General features: G+C 52.6%; 2 protein-coding genes across 3 annotated transcripts in view; one reads left to right on the top strand and one right to left on the bottom strand.

The window, feature by feature from the left end:
- Positions 1-623: 623 nt before the first annotated feature.
- On the bottom strand, positions 624-17,087 carry ACTR1A (actin related protein 1A). The gene is made up of 11 exons (XM_083844669.1): positions 16,931-17,087; positions 11,971-12,035; positions 11,007-11,082; positions 10,088-10,213; positions 9,166-9,290; positions 8,609-8,825; positions 5,675-5,767; positions 4,574-4,748; positions 3,951-4,012; positions 3,548-3,588; positions 624-2,902 (listed from the first exon to the last, which is right to left on the bottom strand). The coding sequence occupies exons 1-11, from the start codon at positions 16,976-16,978 to the stop codon at positions 2,800-2,802; spliced, it is 1,131 nt and encodes a 376-aa protein (XP_083700795.1). The 5' UTR covers positions 16,979-17,087; the 3' UTR covers positions 624-2,799.
- Positions 17,088-18,749: 1,662 nt separating this feature from the next.
- Positions 18,750-19,622, top strand: part of SUFU (SUFU negative regulator of hedgehog signaling) — an 84,076-nt gene continuing 83,203 nt past the window's right edge. The window contains exon 1 of one of the 2 annotated variants that reach the window (XM_083844809.1): positions 18,750-19,051. In XM_083844809.1, the coding sequence (XP_083700935.1) occupies positions 18,876-19,051 (176 nt within the window). In that variant the 5' untranslated portion in view covers positions 18,750-18,875. The remainder of the gene's footprint in view (positions 19,052-19,622) is intronic. The other variant, XM_083844810.1, reaches the window with a different exon arrangement.

Here is a 19,622-nt window from a genome sequence, read left to right on the forward strand (position 1 = left end):
TGCTGCTTGACCCACTTACAGCTGGCAGAGGCTCAGAAAAGTACCATTAATGAAAACGGAAGTCTCAGGGGTGGCTACAGATACATCTTACACCCTGGCCTTAGCTGGATGTAAGGACTTGGTTCAGACTGCAGGGATTGAGAACCAAGTCTGACCAGTCCCTGCTCCTGTTCCTTCACCAGCTTGTTCTGGAGGTGGCACAAAGGCCTAGGCACTGAACCACGTTCCCAGGCCTGCCCTGGGAGGGAAGCTTGCCTGCTGGTTCTCCGCAAGCACCTGGGCCGGCACCAGCAATTCCCATGCCAGCAGCATCACCCCTCTCACCCCTGCTCAGCCAGGGCTGCCCTCACTGCCTGCACCCTCCCCCTCACTCCCTCTTACAGCTTCCCAGCCCCTCAGCTGCTCTGGGGATGATGACTGTCGAGGACAGCAGCTTTGGACACCACCAGGGAGACCTGAACATCCTACCTCAGCACAAAAGCCTGCTCTGAAGGCAGTCTTGAACCACAGGTGCTGTCTCCACGCAGCAATTAGCCAGCAAGTTCTGTACAGGCAAGAGAAGAACACAAGTTACCTCCTTAAAAAAATGCAAGCGTGGGAAGATGAGGCCAGGAAGCTTAAGGTTTGTATATGAATGACTTTATTTAAGTATGCTGGGCACCACCAGGCAACATGGTTTGGACAGTGTGCGAGGGAACAGTCAGGCAGATCAAACAAATGCTAGATTGGAGACGGCACCTTTCTGTCCGGTCACTGCAGTTTACAAAACGGAGCACTGCTGCTTCTGCAAGGCCAGCAGAGGGGCTGGGGAGGGGAAGAAGAGATCACTGGCACTGCCTGGGGCACGTGGTAGGTGAGCAGAGGGGTTTGCTTCCTCCCCTCTGCACAGTTACAACTGACCAGCAAGAACGCAGCTTATTTTCTGGCAGAAGGAGGCTGAGCAGTGACAGCTCTTCTCTACCTGACGGGTCCGTGCTGAAAACCACGATCTGTTCTGCTAGGGGTAGGAGAACAAGCAACACGGCCTCAGCTGGGAACACACCACCCAACCTGCCTACCTCCAGCCTCCCAGATCCCAGGGAACACGCTTTGTGCTAGGGCAGCGTGCTGCTTGCTTACATTCACATCAGCTGGGACAACACGCCAGCTCCTGCCCAGCCTCTGCAGCAGGGCTGTTTGCAACCCTCCCGCTCCTGCCCCTTCTCAGCTCTGGCGAGGGAGTGACCCCAAGGTGATGCGTGGAAACGAACGGAAAGGAGGGGAACAGAGAGGAAGTGCCACCAAACAACTCCAGGCCCACTGCAAATGCCGGGTAATACAGAAAATCAGCGGTGAAAGAAATGAAGAGCACCAACAGAACCAAGGGGAACAGTGCCACACCCCCACACAAGCCAGCCTCTGGGCCCTCCCAGCGCTGCAGGAGGGAGGAAGGTGTTCCAGAGAAGAACAGCCAGCAGCTGAGCAGAAAGGCCTAAGCAGCACAAGAGTACAGCAGAACACAGCCCCCACCACAGCTTGCTGCTCCCAAACCCGCTGCTCCCACCAACGTACTGATGTGATTTATTGTCCTCTCCTTTAGCGCATCCAGAGAACAGCGAGGCTCCCTAAAGAACAGTTACCGAGTGGCGATGCAGGGCTGGCTGGTTATTTTGCGAAGCGTGTGTGCTGTAAACAGTGTTAACATCAAACAACAGACAACTGGGCAACAGGTGTTCAAGGAAGACCCAAAGCAAGATTCCCAGGTGCTGCGGTCAGTATTTGAGATATACTCAGACATTTCAATAAATAAAACAATTCTTACATTACAACGCACCTTTCCAACTATTGTTTTGCCCCCAAGTGGATATAGTACACAAGTTATGCCTGGCTGAAAACGCACGCTCCCTTCGCCCTGACGTGGCAGGGAGGAGGAAAACAGCCTCAACTCTTACAGAGAAAGAACGTGAGCGCTCAGTACTGTAAATCTTGGCAGGTTGAGGGGGAACACACAAGTGCCTTCACCCCCACTCTGGGGCACTTGCTTCCAGAGGAGAAAAGTTATTTAAAACAAGGAATGAGAGAGTAACCGTCTAGTATAATGAAAGCTGATTAGAGATTGCTTTGTTCTACTCCATGCAATATGAACTAAGTCCTATCACCGACCTCTCCAGCTGTGGCACCGACCCACACATCAGTCTGAGAAGTTCCACCCAGCCATACACACACACACACACACCCACACACACCAAAAACAGTGGGGGCAAACGGGCTTAACTGTTGAGAATGTGCTTTCTCTTAATTAAAAAAATATATTAAAAACAACTTCAAAAACCTACTGATGTTGAAGACGCTGCAGACTAACTAAGAAAGTAGCTACGGGGCCTCAGGTGTGTATTTCCAGACGATCCAGGCATTGCAGTCAGGCCGACTAAAGCCTGCGTGAGCGGTTTGCAGTGGTTGGCTCCCTTCTGGCTTGCTAGGCAGATTCTAAGCTGTTCCCTTTGTTTTCGCTTGCTCGTTTTACAGTGGCAAATGTGATCATAACACAGGAACTAAGGGACTGAAATGAAAAAGGAATGGGCCGTTCTGGAGAAATTCAGACTGGTATTTTCTCCTTTCCATTAAAAAAAACAACAAAAATAAAAAAAATATGAAGTTAGTATTAATACAACCCTCCTGCTGCTGTCGTCTTTGCTCAGTGACATCGGGGCATGCTGGCGCACACACACACATACAGGCAGCTCTCAGACACTCGGACTCAGAAAAGCGAGTTTAGAACTGAAGTGAGTCTTCGGAGGAGACTGAGGACAGGTCCCAGGGCTAGAAGGTTTTTCGGTGGATGGCACGAGCTCCGTCTTCTTCATATTCCTTTTTCGAAACCCACATTTTCTTAAAGGTGTCCAGTGAGGCCAGAATAGAGCCACTGGGGAGAGACAGACATGTTATGTATTACAGGAAAACGGGGGCACTCCCACTGCATCTCTGCTGAGAGGAGCTCTTTCTATGGCACAACACTTCCACGCTGGAGAAAGGTGCCAAGGCTCCTGGTTTCCTACAACAGAAATGCTCTCTGAACGGTCACCTCCTCTCCCGTTAGCCTCAAATGTGCTGGCACCACAGAGTCTGGCACCAGCCACCTCCCAAACAATGCAGTGACGCTGCTGCAAACACCAGCCCTCTTCACGTGGGATCTGGTCTCACTGCCTTGGATTCTGGAGCTGAGTTTAGTTCTCCCAATCGGCAGAGATATACACAAGAGGGAAAATGCACCTAGAGCCTCTGCCCGAAGGCATTTACTACCAACGAGCTTGTTCAGCTTTGGCAGAACTGGACTGGTTAAGACAACAAGGAAAATTAACAGGACTTGCAGGAGCCTTAAAGATGCAAAGGGCTAAGGGGCTGGTGGCATGGATGGAGACAGGCTCAGGAACCAGGCTGAGTATCACGTGGCGGAGCAATGACACCCTTCCAAGACACAGCAGCAGGAGGGACAGTGGTATGAGAGCCAACAGACGGCGATTCCCCTGCCCTCATCCCACAGGAAGACCCGGCAGCATGCAGTACATACCCGATCCACGTGGAATACAATCTCTCCTGAGGAGCCGATATCTAGGAGAAGCAGAGAATCAGTCAGTACTTTTCCATGCTCCAGCCTGCTCCTCCTGGCACACTGCCCTCCCCACAGCTGACACACACAGGTACGACCTCTCCCACCATAAAGGCACCCAGCAGGTCCCCCACAGAACCACCCCCAGGATCCTAGACAGGCATGCTGTCAGAGGAGCTACCTTCTCTGATGAAACCACACAGGTTTTCATCACGATAGCAGATACTGTTGGGCTGTTTCCAGGAAAGCTGTTGCTGGTTTGCACCACGTGGCAGCAGCATTTTTAGCACAGTTCTTTCAAGAAGACAAAGGCCCCAGAAGAACACACAGAGCATGTGACAAACACCCAAGAGAATGCTCCTACCCTTATTTTGACATCCTTCGGAGCTAGTTTCTTCACTTCGCTCAAGAGCCTATCACCAAAGCCTGCACAAGACAAAAACAAAGTAGTGTGAATCCCTCAGCAAAATTCCAAGTTCCATCTACTAACAATGTGGCCATATCCTACACCGTCCTATTTAAACATCCCACTCCAGATCTCACAAAGAAACCACTTCGGAGAAGCACAGAACACAGCCAGAGAAGTACCCGGATCTTGCCTCACTCAGACCTCAAACACTACCACGACAGACTCTGTCCCTCAGTAGCTGCATCCAGCCCCGTTGTAGAGCAGAACAGGGTTTGAATGGGAAAAACAGGATCTATCTGGAGATGTCTACCTGTGGATAAAGGGAGGACAAGTTCTGGCAGAGGATATCTGTAAGTTAATAGGGGCCAGATGCACCCTGGTTCTGAGTAAGACTCAGAAAATTAGAGTGAGAATTTGTGGTCTGCTTCTCACAGTAACTCCCCAGAGAGAACAGAGTTCCCACAGCCCTCATCCCACAGGACAAGCTGGGTGATCTAGGTTATCTTCCCTGTTTCACGGGAGAAGGAAAAGAAAAAGAGATCATGTATAGCGCAGCCCACTGAAAGAGAAGCAGGAACCTTTGAAAAGCGTGGAGCCTCCAGACAGCACAATGTTGGAGAACAGCGTTCGCCTCAGGTCCATGTCTGATTTCTGAATGGCAAAAACGAGCACCTCGTGGAGTCCTTCACATTCCTCCCCTATCAGGTCTGGCCGGAACAAGAGCTCCGGGGCTCGAAAACGGGCGGGGCCGATCTGCAAGGGGAGAAGGTCGCACAGAGTGAGAGCGCAGTGCGGCCCAGTTCACTGTCTCAAGTTTGGGTCTTTCTCTCTTAGGCAAAACTTCAGAGAAAGAGTTTCTTGGACACTCGTGCTGCATCGTTAGCTCCCAAGTGACCACCACATTGACCTACTACTTCTGGCAAAGGTGCTATTTCTGTTTTGCAGATGAAAGAGATAAAGAAACCTGCTGTTGCAAATCTTTAAGTTGCTGTTTCAGCAGAATTTACTACAATTGAATCGTGGTGTTAAATTGGCTCATGAGTAAGTGCTGTTAAGAAGCACACAATCCAATCTAGTGATTTGCCATAAAAGTAACAATAAATCCTGTATTGCTGCTAAATCAAAGCTCTATAAAAATAATTTGCAACATTTGCTCAGCTCCATACAGCAGGTCAATGGCGGACAAGGGAGCAGATCCACCCCTGGTGCTGGGGGTAAGACCTGCATTTCTTCTCATTCAACCATTCTACAGAAGGCTCAATCTTTTGAGGAGTATTCCCAAGTCACTCTTCAAACCAATTGTTTCTGCAGCTCTAGGCAGGACAGAAGCCATGTACAAAACCCCAGTGGGATTTACAGTAAGCTGGTACCAACCCACAGTTCATACCTGATCCACATAAAGATTTGATAGATCAGGTATGCACTCAAACAGCTCTCAGTCCCCCTGGCCATGCTTTGTCCTTACCCAGGACTTCCAGAAGAATTAGTGAGGTTTCTAATAACGTTTTCTTCCCCTAAAAACTCCAGTGCCCCAGTCAGCAGCCTGGGATGAGTTCTGCTCTTTTAAAATTACCCTCTCCCACCCAACATTGCATTAAGTTTCCCATCAGGAGGCAGAAGGCTATTCTGGAAAGCCAGTGCATCACAGGAGGAATCTTCTGACAGTGGTCCTCACAAACCTCAATCGTGCTTCCATCTGGCAGGTAGTACTGAGCCTTCTCAGTCTCCAGAGTCTCATCCTTCTGGGGGTTTATTGACAGGTAGCAGGCACGCTGAGAGAGGAAGCAGAGTCAGGGAGAAGGAGGTGAGAAGGGTAAATGCAAATACCTTTTATAAACACTTTTCTGACTACAAAAATTAAGTTCCTTAACTATCAAAATCCAAGCACCCCTTTGGGGAGACCAATTTCAACACTACTTTGTGTTGGGGAAAAGACCTTTTGGGTTCTCATCAGGAAAAATACCTTATCTGCTCTTCATGCTTCGGCTCCATGTAACAAGAAACGTTCAGGCTACTCACAATCGCTCTAGTTGCTGCTCACCTTTTGTTTTCATCCCTCTCTTACTGCTTAAGAAGTTATCTCCATCTGCTGCAGATGGGATAATTAATGTGAGAGCACTTCCAACCTATTGTACCACAAAGCAGAACAGGCACCTGAAACACCTTCAGTGACACTAACCATATACAAGGGTGGCTTTAGGTAACTTAGCAACAGATTAGGAGCATGAACAAAATCTGTTATCGCATTTCAGAGGAAATAACTAATAGCCAATAGTAAAAAATTCTTAACATGGTCTACGTGGCTTGCTGCCTGTTGTCCGCTTACATTTAAGTTATAGGAAACAAAATATCCTGACTCTTCAAACTGCTCCAGCAGCCTGTATTTTTTCTTCCATAGTTAAGCTTTGCTGTTCCAAATTGTTATCACTTGGAGATTAAAAAAAATCCCATCTAAACAGAATCACAGAACAGCTGAGGTTGGAAGAGACCACTTGACATCATCCAGTCCGACCCCAATCCTCTAGTAGAGTCAGCTACAGCAGGCCGCATCCAGTCACATCTGGAGTTATCCCCACAGATGGAGAATCTACAGCCTCCCCTCTGGGCAACCTGCTCCATTCTTTGGCCACCCTCACAGAAAACCCTTTTTAAGGTAATTTCTTTTATAAACTGTTTAACATCCCAATTTTTTTTTCCTAATTTTTCCCCTTAAAAAAAACCTTGAGTCAGACAGATTGCAATAGATCACAAACAGCTTTTGGGACTGAGAAACTCCCGTGTCTGGGATCTAAGCTTTGCAGTTGCCACAGTACATTCAGACTAAATTTCCAAACATCTCCAGAAGAAAGCAAGCTACAAACACAAGAAGCCAAAAGCAACCCTTCCAATTTGCAAGTCAAGTCACAAGCAGCACCAGTATCACAGAAATCTCACTGCAAGTTCCAGGCTCTGACATCCCAGAAATACGCTACACTTTCCCAATTAAAATTTATCTTAAAATAAGGCAAAAGGCGTAGGTTAGAGAGTGAACACCAGACTGCTTCCGCTCCTCTTCAGCAGTCTCACTGGTGAGGGTAGTCAGTAGGCAGAGCAGGCCTTGGCTCACTTTTCCCTGCTTTGTTTCCCTAAGTCCAGAGAAAAGACTGCACGGGTACAAGATGTTGCATCTAACAGCCTGCACGATGTCTTTTAAGAGCTCTATCGCCCAGGATGCAAAGGGAGCCCTGGCCACTTACAAAGGATACAAGCATAATTCTGCAGAGTACCAGCTTCTTGCTCTGTCCCGTAAGGACACTACAATCACATTGCAACGCATGCTTGGTGTGTCAGAACAGGCTGCTTGTGAGGCACAGCCTTCTCTTGCAGGCGCCTGATCTCTACAACTCCTGGTGCACAGACACTGTCATACCTGCACGTGCTGCTTGCACCTGCAGCAACTGCAGCTTGTGTCGGTGGGGCTCGCAGGATGAGAGTAACTGCCAGACATGGGCGGTACTGAGCTGAGGACTGGCCCTGGGTACCGAAGGCATGAATGGCAGGCAGCCCCTGTCACACAAAGCCTTGCTGAAATCAGAGAGCAACCTGGCTGTGGGAGCACGGCGGTACCACGAAGCCGCTGCGAGCAGAGCAGTCACCAGTTCAGAACTGCTCTTCGCCGCCCCACCTTTGTCCTCTTCTCTCGAAACACAACAGAAGGCAAGGTAACTGCTTTGCCAGGGATCTTAATCATGCCTTTCCAAACTGCTGCACAGCTTTAAGGCCACCAAACACTGCATTTGCCACTGAAAGGGAAGCCTTTGTAAATAGGAATGCTGCCAAGTGGATTTTTTTCCATGGGAGGGAAAGAAGTAGCAACTTGCAATATCCCACTCGTAATCCCTACCTGTTACGGATTTTCCAGTCTTAGCTTAAAGAGTAATACTAGTGAAATACTGGTGAAAGGTGTCAGACCTGAGAAACTGCAGTGCAGATACATGGAAAATACTCTGAACCGCCAGCTGTCTTCACCTCAGTGTGTACAGCCCCTTGGCAGGGATTGGACACAACCTGGGCTATAAATCTTAGACCACACGATGGCTGAGGTTGGAAGGGACCTCTGGAGGTCATCTTGTCCAGCTGCTCCCATTTCCAGCATGGTCACCTACAGCAGGTTGCCCAGGATCACATCCGGGAGACTCTACAACCCCTCCGGGCAACCTGTGCCACTGCTCGGTCACCCTCACATTAAAACAAATAAATAAATAAAATCCCTTTACATTCAGAAACTGTGTTTCAGTTTGTGCTTTCTGTCCTGTCCCTGAACATCACTGAAATGAAAGTGAGTCTGGCTCTGTCTTCTCTGCTCCCTCCCTTCAGATATTTATACACATTGACAAAACCCTCCCAGCCTTCTCATCTCCAGGCTCAATATTCCCAGCCCTCCCAGTATTTCCTCACATGAGAGTTGCTCCAGTCCCTTAATCATCTTAGAGGCTCTGCTCTCCCTCAGGTAGAAAAAGAAATGAGGTTCAGAGCTAGGTAGGCTGGCACTTCCCACTGTATTTCAGAGAGTCACAACTTCCCTGGGGCAGAAATCCCTTCCTGGATAACCACAGGAGCAGACAGTACATCACCTCCTTGATGGTCTTGACAATCTCAAACTCTGAGGTTGTGTGGAAGTCGTAGCCTTCCTTCCGGAGATAGAGGCGCAGGAAGCGGGACACATCGCGGCCAGCGATGTCAATCCGCATGATGGAGTGAGGCATGGCAAAGCCTTCGTAAATGGGAACCGCATGGGTAACGCCATCCCCGGAGTCCAGCACCACCCCCGTGGTCCTCCCAGTAGCATACCTAGTGAAGGGACAAACCATCGAGCCAAAAAGAGCAATTAAAGGTGAGCCCCAAGCATGCAGCACAACCAGACCCAACTCTAGGAGCAGAGATGTCACACAAACAGGCTATTAAAAAAAAATAAAAAATCCCCACAGCCAGTTCTCATCAGATTTCATCCAATTCCTGTGAACTCTATTACAGAAATTAAAATTTAAATTCAGTTTATGCTTGAAACAGGAGATAAGTCAAACATTTGTGTGGTCTTCCCTGTTTTTTGTTTGTTTTTGGTTTGGGGAACAAATAAAATAAATTTCAAGAAACATTTCACAAGCGCAAATCAAAGATGAGAGGTACGTACAGGCTGAGCACAGCTTGCATGGAGATGAATAGTGCCGGCACGTTGAAAGTCTCGAAAAACACCTCAGCAGCACGTTCTCTGTTCTTGCGTGGGTTTAGGGGTGCTTCTGTCAGCAGCACAGGATGCTGGTAAAGAAAAAAAGCTGTGCTGTAAATAACCAGGACGCAGCTAGATGCGTGCTCCCCCCCAAAAAAAATCTGCTTATTGTTTCCCTTTTGGAACCAAGAGTAGAACAAGACATGTGGAAGGGAGTAACTTCAGGTAGTGAGCTCTGCTAGACGGTGAATAATCGCTACTAGGTTGGGGGACCAGCAGGGCTCTGGTCTAGTTATGAAGACATCTTAGGAAATCTGCCCTGTGAGTGACCCTTTTTCATTAAGGATGAACAAGGTGACCCTTTGTACCAAAAGTCAGCCAGACTGCCCAAAAAACACAGCCCCTAAGAAAGCGTAAAGGCGTATGGGTCTTGGCATGTGTAAGCAGAAGAAATATTCTTTCTCCACTTACACAACCTCTTACTCTCAGTCATTTAATAATTTTTGGTCAGCTCCTTCCAAACCACACGACTGTGGTTTTCTCCTTCCTCACTTCAAATTATGTCACTGCTGAGTGGGTATGCCTGATGCACAGGCAAAACAGGAAAAGTAAGGAGCACTTGGCATAGAGCAGAATATATTAGAGAGTGTGCGAACAACAAACGTTGAAAGTCAAATTTTCAGTCAGGCCAGAACATGAGATATGGGGAGGAATTCTTCTTGGACATTTCTCGCATCTCCCGAGAGGTGAAAGAGCTTAATTTAACAACAGGTAAGTTTAGAAAGAACAAAGGAAGAGTCCCAAGTTCTTCCTGAAGTTCAAAGCCTCCCGGTGTTATGCACAGCAAGGAGAGACTCTGGTGTCATCACATAACGAGACATCTCACCTCCTCTGAGAACGTCTGAAGCTGGTCTTTTGAATACACATACTGCCAGATGCGCTCCATGTCATTCCAGTCCTTCACTATGCCGTGTTCCATCGGGTATCGGATCGAGAGAAGACCTCTGTGCTCCTGAGCAAACAGAAACGACAATCCAGCATACCTGTCGGCGGCTGAAACAATTCACTTCTGAGCATTACGACTACAAATTCACCTGAGAGACTCGCTTATTTCCGACTCCACTGAAAACCAACACATCTCCAGTGTACAGGGTGAAGACTGAACGTTAATCACAAACATCTCTTCCAGAGAAGCATACTCAAAGATTAAACAAGGCTGTTTTACACAGATCAGGAACGCATGGTGTCTGCAGAGCGCATTCCATCCTAACAGGTTTCGAGCCAATGTACAGACACCTATCAAATGCTATTTTTGCTCTACCAGCTCGGCCACGATATAAAACATAACAGGGTGATACTGGAGAATGTAGTTCAGAGGGCTCAGGGGAAACGTGAGACCAGAACGACTGCCTGCTGACAAAGGCACGACTGTGGAAAGCGAGAGCCTCTTGCCCACACCAGGGAGATAAAAGGTAACCCACTAGGGTCCATGTCTAAAGTTCCCAGTCAAGAAGACGGGGATGTAACCATACAGACCACAAAGTAGCCTAGAAAAAAGGAGAGAAACAGAAGGACTTGTGAAAATGAACTGGGACTGAGGAAAAGGTCTGTGGACAGCAGGTTGGCACAAAAATTTCATGAAGGTTCCAACTTCAGACTGGACACACTTAAAAGCGACAATCTGTTCTGCTCTTCAGACCTACCCTGCTCCCAAGGAACCCCAGCTCTTTCAAGTGAGACTGCTGCAGCTCCTACAGCAGCACAGCAAGGCACATGGGGAAGTGCAGTAACACAGGCTTTCTTACCTCTGCCTTCGGACCAATGAAAATGTCCCCTTCTAAAGCACCAGCCATAACACGAACGTGCTTTGGTCTCCCCACACTGCAACAGAGGCAAAAGTATAAATGCTTCAGGAGACAACTCAGGTGTGCCCAACAATTTGCTACCTTTTGTTCCTCTCAGCCCCAGGCAGAGCTTTCTAACAGCAATGACAGTCTGAGGGCACTCCCAGGTGCAGACAGACCCAGGTTGGCTCTGTGTGAGCTAATCCCAGAATCAGAAGCGAAGGGAGCAGACTGTGGACACTTCTGAAGTAACAGGACATGAGCCAGTTGAGTCTGGCCACACTTTACCTGATGATTCAGGATTCCAACAGTGCCTGAGGTAAACACAGCTAGACTGAGCAGCGGCCTGAGCTGACAGACCCCCATGATATTGCTCGACCTCAGGCAGGCTCCTCAGGTCAGACCTTTATAGTCCCATACCCCATTTCACCATACAGCTGAGTCTGCATTGGTCAGAACAAATACATCCGTTAAAAAAACACCCCGTTCCAAATAACAGCCAGTGACTATTCAAAGTTCCTGATCCAGCAGTCCTTCTTCCAGTAAAGCTGTCAGAAAACCTCCAAGGAAGTTTGGCAGGAATGAAGACTTCAGCCCACACACCGAAGGAATGCAGAAGGATTCACACCTCCAGCCCCAACTTCGTCTTTTTGGTGGCGACCTAATGTCTCAAGACTAAAGAATCCTGCAAAGCTGTAGTGGTTTGGGGGCTGAGCCTGAGGAAGTGACAGATCATCCTTCATGTCCCATGTCCCCCCTGCAAACCTGCAAGTGCTTTACAGCAGAGATCTTCTCTCCCTGACGCTTCCGTACAGCAGGCAAAAAGTGCCTAACTCATTTACCCAGTAACACAACCAGACCACTCTTCCCCTCCACATATCAAAGAATTGGTTCACGGTACTGAGAACTGAACAGGAGTACTTACTAGTTCGGGAAGCAGTATTTCGGTATTTGATCGCCTGCAAAACCTGCTTTAATCACACCCGAGCCCTGTGGGAGGAACAGATAAATACATCAGCTTACCACTCAGTCACCTTCCCAACTTTTAGAAGAGCAGCAAAGTACATCAGCGTTGCCAGATCCTCTCCTTTTCACTAGGGATAAAGCTCCCCATGGATCCTGCGGGCAGGGCTGGCACAGGAAGGTGCCAGCAGACCGGCTCGGCCGCTAGAGGGGAGTAACTGGCACCCTCCTGGCAGGGATGCGTCGCGCAGGGCACAAGCTCCAGGAGCATCCTGCTGTGGCTCCGGGTGCACGCCCGAACACCGCCCCGTGCAGGTGTTTTTCTAACCAATTCCACTGCTTCTGCAGCGTGTTAGAGGTGCGCGAGGCTGAATCCCAGCTCTGCAGTTTTCTGTCGATCTTAAATGCTCCCAGGGTGGAGGAGAGCTCTTCAGAAAGCCGTGCAACAGCCACCAAACCCTGCCAGCTGTGAGGGCCACTGCTAAACCGGGTAGGATCAAGGTTGTAAGCCTTACAGAGGGAGAGGATCTGGAGAAGATGAAGGTAGAGCAGATGAAGTCAGAGAAGGGAGTAGGCAGTGTGAAACGAGTTGGAGCAGAGAGTAGGAGAAAGAAATTCAGGAGGGGGATAGGCTAGCTAGCGCTCAGGAGGCAGGTCACAGAAATCCGATCAGAAAAGACACTGGGAACTAAAAGGGACTGCGGTCTGGAAACGACAAAGGTGCCAGTCAGCCTGCAAGAGGAAGGGCTGGAGGCAGGAAAAGCAGCTGACAGGATGGGGCTTGTTTAAAAGGGACAAGGGAGATGAGATGAGGGATGGCAGTCGAAAAGGAGCAAATCCCAAAAGCTTCTGTGACGTTCGAGGCAGCACGAGCAGCCCACTCGGGGTGGGTGAAACACCCACGGGAAGCCCCTGGCAGGGGGCTGGGGCTGGGCATCCGGCCCCTCCGCTCTGTCCCTGGGTGGGCTCCGGAGGCATCCAGCGTGGGGCCATGCCGACGCCCCCCCCCCACACCCCGTCCTGCACAAACCAGCGACATCTCGAGGCACTGAGCAGCTCGCAGGAGCGCCCAAGTTTCGCTACGGAGCAGATTTTCCCAAGCTCACTTTGCCGGCTGTTTCAGACAAGGGGTCGGGCTTTGCAAGGTGTACTTGGTGTGCCCTGCACGGGGGCCAGCTGCTCCTGCCTTAAAACTCTTAGGGGCAGGTTTGCCAGGACGCATCTGCAAGAGAAGAATATGGGGGATGCCCTGCCAAGGGGACAAAGCTAGTTCTGCAGAAGTGGAAGGGCTGCATCCTACAATTCCTGTCTCCTGGCAAATCTCCCAGCGCCTGCACACACAGGCACAGGTGGGACGAGGCAGCCCACGAAGTGTTCAGATGCCATCCCCTCGGACGGCCGCTCCCCTGGCCCCTCACTTCAAAGCAAAGCCAGGAATAAAACAAACACTATTTTGATTTTCCTTATCCAGCTTATAAACTCTGTACCTGGGAAATAATATCATCCTTCGTCAAGCCCTGTAGCAAAAAAACAACAAAAAAACCCACACCAATAAACAAATAAAAATCCCTGAATCAAATACAGTAAGGTAACCCCACCAGAATATCCTTCTTACCGAATATTTTGTTCTAGCTAATGACTGATCTTCCTGCCAGGACACTCTGCTGCTGGGGAATGGTTTCAGAACAACGATGTTCCTATTTTAACACGGGGGGGGGAAAAACTGCTTTATGCCAGGCCAGAAACTACCCCGCACGTCCTGGTGAGCTTCCCAGCGAGTTGTGCATTTTAAGATTTACATACCGAAGTTCAAAGTCAGCTGAATGTGTCGGCAGCTCAGCGATCTTTGCTGGAGCTACAGACAAAGGTTTGTTTTGAACGCGCCAGCAAGATGGGACTGGAGCAGAGTTGTGCTTCCCAGCGCCTGGGCACAAAGCGAGTTTGCTGTCTCCATACTACCGAGACCTGAGAGCACTTTCTGGCCATTCAAATTGTCTTCAGAACTTCTTACTTCTCTGAAGTTGTGTGTGTACTGAGCAGACCTATTTATTATACCCCATTTTGAGAATCCTATGAGTTTGAGACTCCTATGTCTCATTTTGAGACAGAGGAAAAGGTTTAAGCATTGAAATAATCCTAGACAGTTAAGAAAGTTTAAAATAAAGAGCAGGTTTTTCCTCTTTGTTTCAAACAAACAAAAAAAAAAGGAAAAACAAGAAAAAAATACCATGCATCCTCCTTCTTTTATAACCTCCGATTTATTAAAACTTAAAAGAATTTCCAAATTAACATCCTTCCACTAGTAGCAATCCTGGCTGGGCTTTCATCCTCCTTGCCAGTTTTCTTTTCTTTTTTTATCTGAGCAAAATAAATAAATAAATAAAAGAATAAAGGAACCACATCTTCCTTGGCCTTCGTGTGTGAAATAATCTCATGGAAAATTATCATGAATATCTTGAGGTGGCTGAACATACCTCTCCTGCTAGCTCTGTGGCCAAAGTCAGTTATCGATTCACCCACCTCAACGCCTTTCGGACTCAAATTTAAATAGAAATCAAAAAGCCAATCTCCCATGTAATACTTTTTACGGAGAATGCACATCTCATATTTTAAACCTATTTTATTAGATGCACATTTTATAAGATCAAAGCCACACCAAAGACACGGCAGCCCTTACTGACAGCTCTGATGTTTAAAATGCCCCCGCTCAGACAACAAAGCCAAATTTTGTCCTCTTTACATGAAAGAGGAGACAATTCCATGAAGGTCAAGGAACTTGCGCTTGCCTAGGCCACAGCTGAACCACGGTGTCTACGAACACGTGCCTTCTGTCCACCAGGGCTCCCGGGACATTTATTCCACGGAGAACTTGCTGGAGTGCAAGAGGGGGTCACACGTGTTTCAGAAGTGACTTACTGGACAGGGCAGAGTATCGGATCATGCAGGGGTACAACTGCAGCCTCTCACTGTACGCTACAAAACTCCCTGCTGGAATCGGGAAGCTGAGCTTACTGTTTGGCACAGAAAACAAGTCGTGGTTGAGGTTGTGGCCACATACCTGAACATCCTTTTGGAACACTCCGGGATACTGGGGCAGACTGGGACGGGGAGGGTCTGGCTTGTTGACCAGCTCAGTACCTCAGCTCCCCCTGCCCGTCCTCCCGCAGGTGCACATCCATGGGCAGGGCAGCGTTCAGCCTTGCAAAGCTGTCGGCAACTCTGAGGCAGCAGGAGCGGCACCACCTTTCTGTGCAGCTCTGCTTCCCACCCTGCCTGAGCTCACGAGAGCACCAAAAATGCAACGTCACCACAGGGCTCATCGGCTGACAGCCTGCAAGCACAGAAGGCAGATCTCACAACAACTGCTTCATTCCACAGCTCATACAGGGAGGGGACGGAGGGAACTCATTTATCAGAAAGGCAAGAGTAAGAATTAGCTTTTAAAAGCAGCTGTTAAAATGACAAAACAGTCGGTTTCTGACCATGAACCCTTCTTCAGGTCTGAAGCAGGGATAACGAGCAATCGTTGTGCTAAGTAACAAAAAGGCTGCTGTTAGGCAGAGGCTGCTATTACGTGACTGTATCACAACAAATTTGTCCTCACAGTGCCTGGGAAGAACTAGCGGCTAGCTAATCACTGCAACACGGCAGGATCAATGTTACTCCAGTCATTTCTAAGAACAATCAACCTAAGCCCTGCCTTTAAGTCCCCAGTAATCTCTCCGCTGTGATTCCGGAGGAAGAAACAACAACAATGCGTACTGGAGAGCTCCGGTTGTAGAGAGGCAACTGGGGCCGATAATAAAGAAAAGGTTGGAAGAACTGACTCGATCTGAGATCTATAAATCGTTCAGATTGTGAAAAAAGCAGTGGGTTGAGATGTGCTCGGCTAGCATGCACACATGTCATATGGTGAAAGGATTCGGCAGAAACTAAGATGACGTACAGAGAAGGCAGCGCGAGCACTGACCCTCTGAAACGGCAGAACTGGATCGCTGACAGGAGGGGCCAGAAGGGAGGGGCGTCAACGCGTGACTCAGCTGAGGAGGCTCCCTCCGAGCCTCCCCATCCCTTCCCTCCTCCCTCTCCTTCGTCTTTTCCCTCAGGAGGCCACCCCAAACTGCTCAGAAGCAGCCCAGGAGCACCACAGGTGACGGCCGGGACCCACCCCAGGCCCAGCCGCCACCGCGGGCCTGCTGAGGGGCAGCGCCGCGAGCCGGGCCCAACCGGCCGATAAGGGCCGCCACACCCCACGGCCAACGTGGCCCAGGCCGGGCAGAGCCCTGAGGGGCTGGGGCTGGGGCCGGGCGGGGAACTTGTGACAGGAATTTGAGACGCGGGGGGGTCCCGGTCCCGGCCCGGGGGTCCCGGTGTGAGAGGTCCCGGTGTGAGGGGCGGCGCCCGGTGCACGCCGGGAGCGCGGCCGAGGCCCCGCCGCGGAGCACGCCGGGAGCCGGGCCCCATTGTCCCCCAAGGCACAAAGCGGGCCGGGCGGGGCCCGGCCCCTCCTGACGGACAGCCCCGCCGGCCAATGAGAGCAGGCGCTCCGCGCAGGAGGCGGGGCGGGCGGAGCCCCGCTCCGGCAGGTGACGGCGCTGACTGACGGCCGCGCCAACCAATGGGAGCGCTCCGTCCCGCCCCGCCAGCACGCACCTCGGCGGCGGTGGGGGCCGCTCCTCACAGGCGAAGGGCAGCGACCCTCCGCCGGGTGACAGGCAGCCGCCTCAGCCAATCGCGAGCCGCCGAGCCGCCATAGCCCCGCCCCGCCAGGACGCAGCGCTGGGCGAGGGCCCGAGGCAGCCGGGCCGGGGGGGGGGGGGGGGAGCGGGCGGGGCGCGGCCGCCCCCGATGACAAAGGGATCGCTGCCGGCGGGCCCTCCCCGCTCCCCCCGGCCCCGGGGCGCGCCACCGGCCGCACTCACGTTGTCTATCACGACGGGCTGGTTCGCTATCACGTCGTAGGACTCCATGGCGAGCAGCCGCCGCAGCCACCCGTCAGGGAGCAACAGCCCAGCCGGCGGCGGCGCATGCGCGGAAGGGAGGCGCGCGGCCGGCTGGGTGATGTATTCCTCCGGCCGCGGGGTGTGATGGGAAGTGTAGTCCTGGCCCCGCGGGGTGCTGCGGGAGGGCGTGGCGGGAGCGGGGCATGCTGGGAGTTGTAGTACGGGGAAGTTGTAAATAAGGGGGGGGGTGGGCTGTGGCCGACTGAAAAAGGGGTGGCACAGAGCCACGGGGGGGCACTGGTGGTTGTGGGGTGCAGCGATTCTGGAACAGCTGCTGCCTCCTTCCCTCGTGGATAGGCATCTGGGTGTCTGCTTGCTAGCTTCTTGGTTGTACACGGCCTCAATTTTATTGTGAGTTACTTTATTTTTGCAATAAAAGGCATGTTTAGAGTAAATTCTCAAATATTTAAATAAATGCAACAAGCAGCAGTGCCCATCCTAACCTCTCCGCACTCGGTAGTCCTTGTTTTCTCTACGCTGATGGAAAAGCAGCACGCTCCCCTCGCCAAAGCATGCGGGAGTGCTGAGCATGTGCCGGCTCACGCTTACACACGAGGTCTGTGGGACCGCAGGCGTGCGCATCTTCAGAGCGTGCAGTGTGCAGGTTAAGATCCTCGATCAGACAGCCTTGGGGCTCCCCCTCATTCTGCATCGCTTCTGAGCTGCCTCTGCGCTACCTACAAATACAGAAAGGCGCACAGCAGACAAAGTCCAACAGAAGTGGCTGCTGAGCAGCAGCTTACAGCCTCAGTTCTTTAGGGAAAATTTGCGGAGGCTTGAGTGGGTGGCAGAGGGCGTACGGCAGCCCTCTGCCCAGTATCCCCCCTGCCAGGGCTCCTGCCCCAGCCTCAGGGCTCATCCTGCAGCTGCCCCTTCGTCTTCCCTGAAGCCAGTATCCTGCTGCTCCAAAGGCCTTGTGGGGGCTGCCTTCCCTCACGGCCGCAGGACCTTCCTTGCAGTACACCCCTGTGGCTCCATCCCAGCCTATGGCTCCCCCTACAGCAGCTCACTTCCCCACAAGCCCCCCAGCTCCCCTCACAGTCCCCGTATCTCCCCCCAGCTCCCCTCAGACCCCATAGTTCCCCTCACAGGACCCCAGCTCCACTCACAACTTCCCCAGAGACCCCATACATACCTCCCCTCACAGACCCCCCAGCCCCCCTCAGACCCCCCGGCCCCTGCCCGCCACATAGATCCCCTCACAGCCCCCCTAGCTCCTCACAGCCACCCCCAGGCCCCCCCAACTCCCCTCGCAGCCCCCCCAGACCCCATAGATCCCCTCACAGCCACCCCAGCTCCCCTCAGACCCCTCCAGCTCCCCTCACAGCCCCCCCCGCTCTCCCCACAGTCCCCCCAGACCCTATATCTCTCCTCTCAGCCCCTCAGCTCCCCTCACAGCCCCCCCAGACCCCGTATCTCCCCTCACAGCCCCCCAGCTCCCCTCACAGCCCCCCCAGACCCTCTAGCTCCCCTCACAGCCCCCCCAGCCCCCCTATCTCCCCTCACAGCCTCCCAGCTCCCCTCACAGCCCCCCCAGAACCCCCAGCTCCCCTCACAGCCCCCCCAGACCCCATGGATCCCCTCACAGCCCCCCCACCCCCCCCACCAGGGGTCGCGCTCACAGAGCGGCGCGGCGGGGGGGGGAGGGGGGGAGGGGGGAGAGGCGCGGCCGCCCTCCGCGCCGCGCGCCGCCATTGGCGGAGCCGCGCCGTCAATCACCGTCGCCATGGCAGCCGGGGGCCCGCCCCCCTCCTCCCGCAGCGCCGCGCCGCGCAGCGCCGCTTGGGCCGGGCCGGGCCGGGAAGCGGAGCGGGGCCGGGAAGCGGAGCGGAACCGGAGCGGAACCGGAGCAGCCGGCGCCGCCATGGAGGGCGCGCGGCCTGGCGGGGGTGCCCCCGCGGCAGGGCCGGGCTCCGGGTCGGGCTCGGGCTCGTTCCCGTCGCTCTTCCCGCCGGGGCTGCACGGGATCTACGGCGAGTGCCGCCGCCTGTACCCCGAGCAGCCCAACCCGCTGCAGGTCACCGCCATCCTCAAGTACTGGTGAGCCCCGGGGGGGGGCACTGGGGTCTGGGGGGGGAATACGGGGGTCTGGGGGGGAATATGGGGGTCTGGGGGGGGGACAGAGGGGTCTGGGGGGAGATATTGGGGTCTGGGGGGGGAGTAGTGGGGTCTGGGGGGGGGAGTAGTGGGGTCTGAGAGGGGAGTAGTGGGGTCTAGGGGGGCAACAGAGGGGTATTGGGGGAGCAGAGGGGCTGGAGGGAGCTGTGGGGTCTGGGGGAGCTGTGGGGTTGTGGAGGGAACAGTGGGGTTTGAGGGGGGAGTTGTGGGGCGAGAGGGGTGTTGAGGAAAGGAGTGGGGCTGCAGGGGTTCGGGGGAGCAGGGAGAGCTTGGGGGGTTTGGGGGAGCGGTGGGGCAGGAATGGGGTTTGGGGGAGCAGGGGGGCTTTGAGGGGTTTGTGGGAGCAGGGAGAGCTGCAGGGGGTTGCAGCAAGGGGAGAGGCCGGGGGCTGCAGGCTGAGGCCCGGGGAGATGCCCAGGAAGGTCCGGGGGTGCTGTGGGGTGCCACAGGGCCGCGTGCTGTGTGTCAGGGAGGTGTGGGGGCCGGAGGCAGG

This window comes from Anser anser, assembly GCF_964211835.1.
Source record: "Anser anser genome assembly, chromosome: 7".
NCBI lineage: Eukaryota > Metazoa > Chordata > Aves > Anseriformes > Anatidae > Anser > Anser anser.

Coding starts and splice junctions, on each gene's coding strand:
- ACTR1A (XM_083844669.1), bottom strand. CDS start 16,978: ATGGAGTCCTACGACGTGATAGCGAACCAGCCCGTCGTGATAGACAAC. Junction 12,036..16,930: donor AGCCCGTCGTGATAGACAAC/GTGAGTGCGGCC, acceptor TTCCTCCCACAG/GGCTCGGGTGTGATTAAAGC. Junction 5,768..8,608: donor TTGTCAAGACCATCAAGGAG/GTGATGTACTGT, acceptor TTCCTCTCTCAG/CGTGCCTGCTACCTGTCAAT.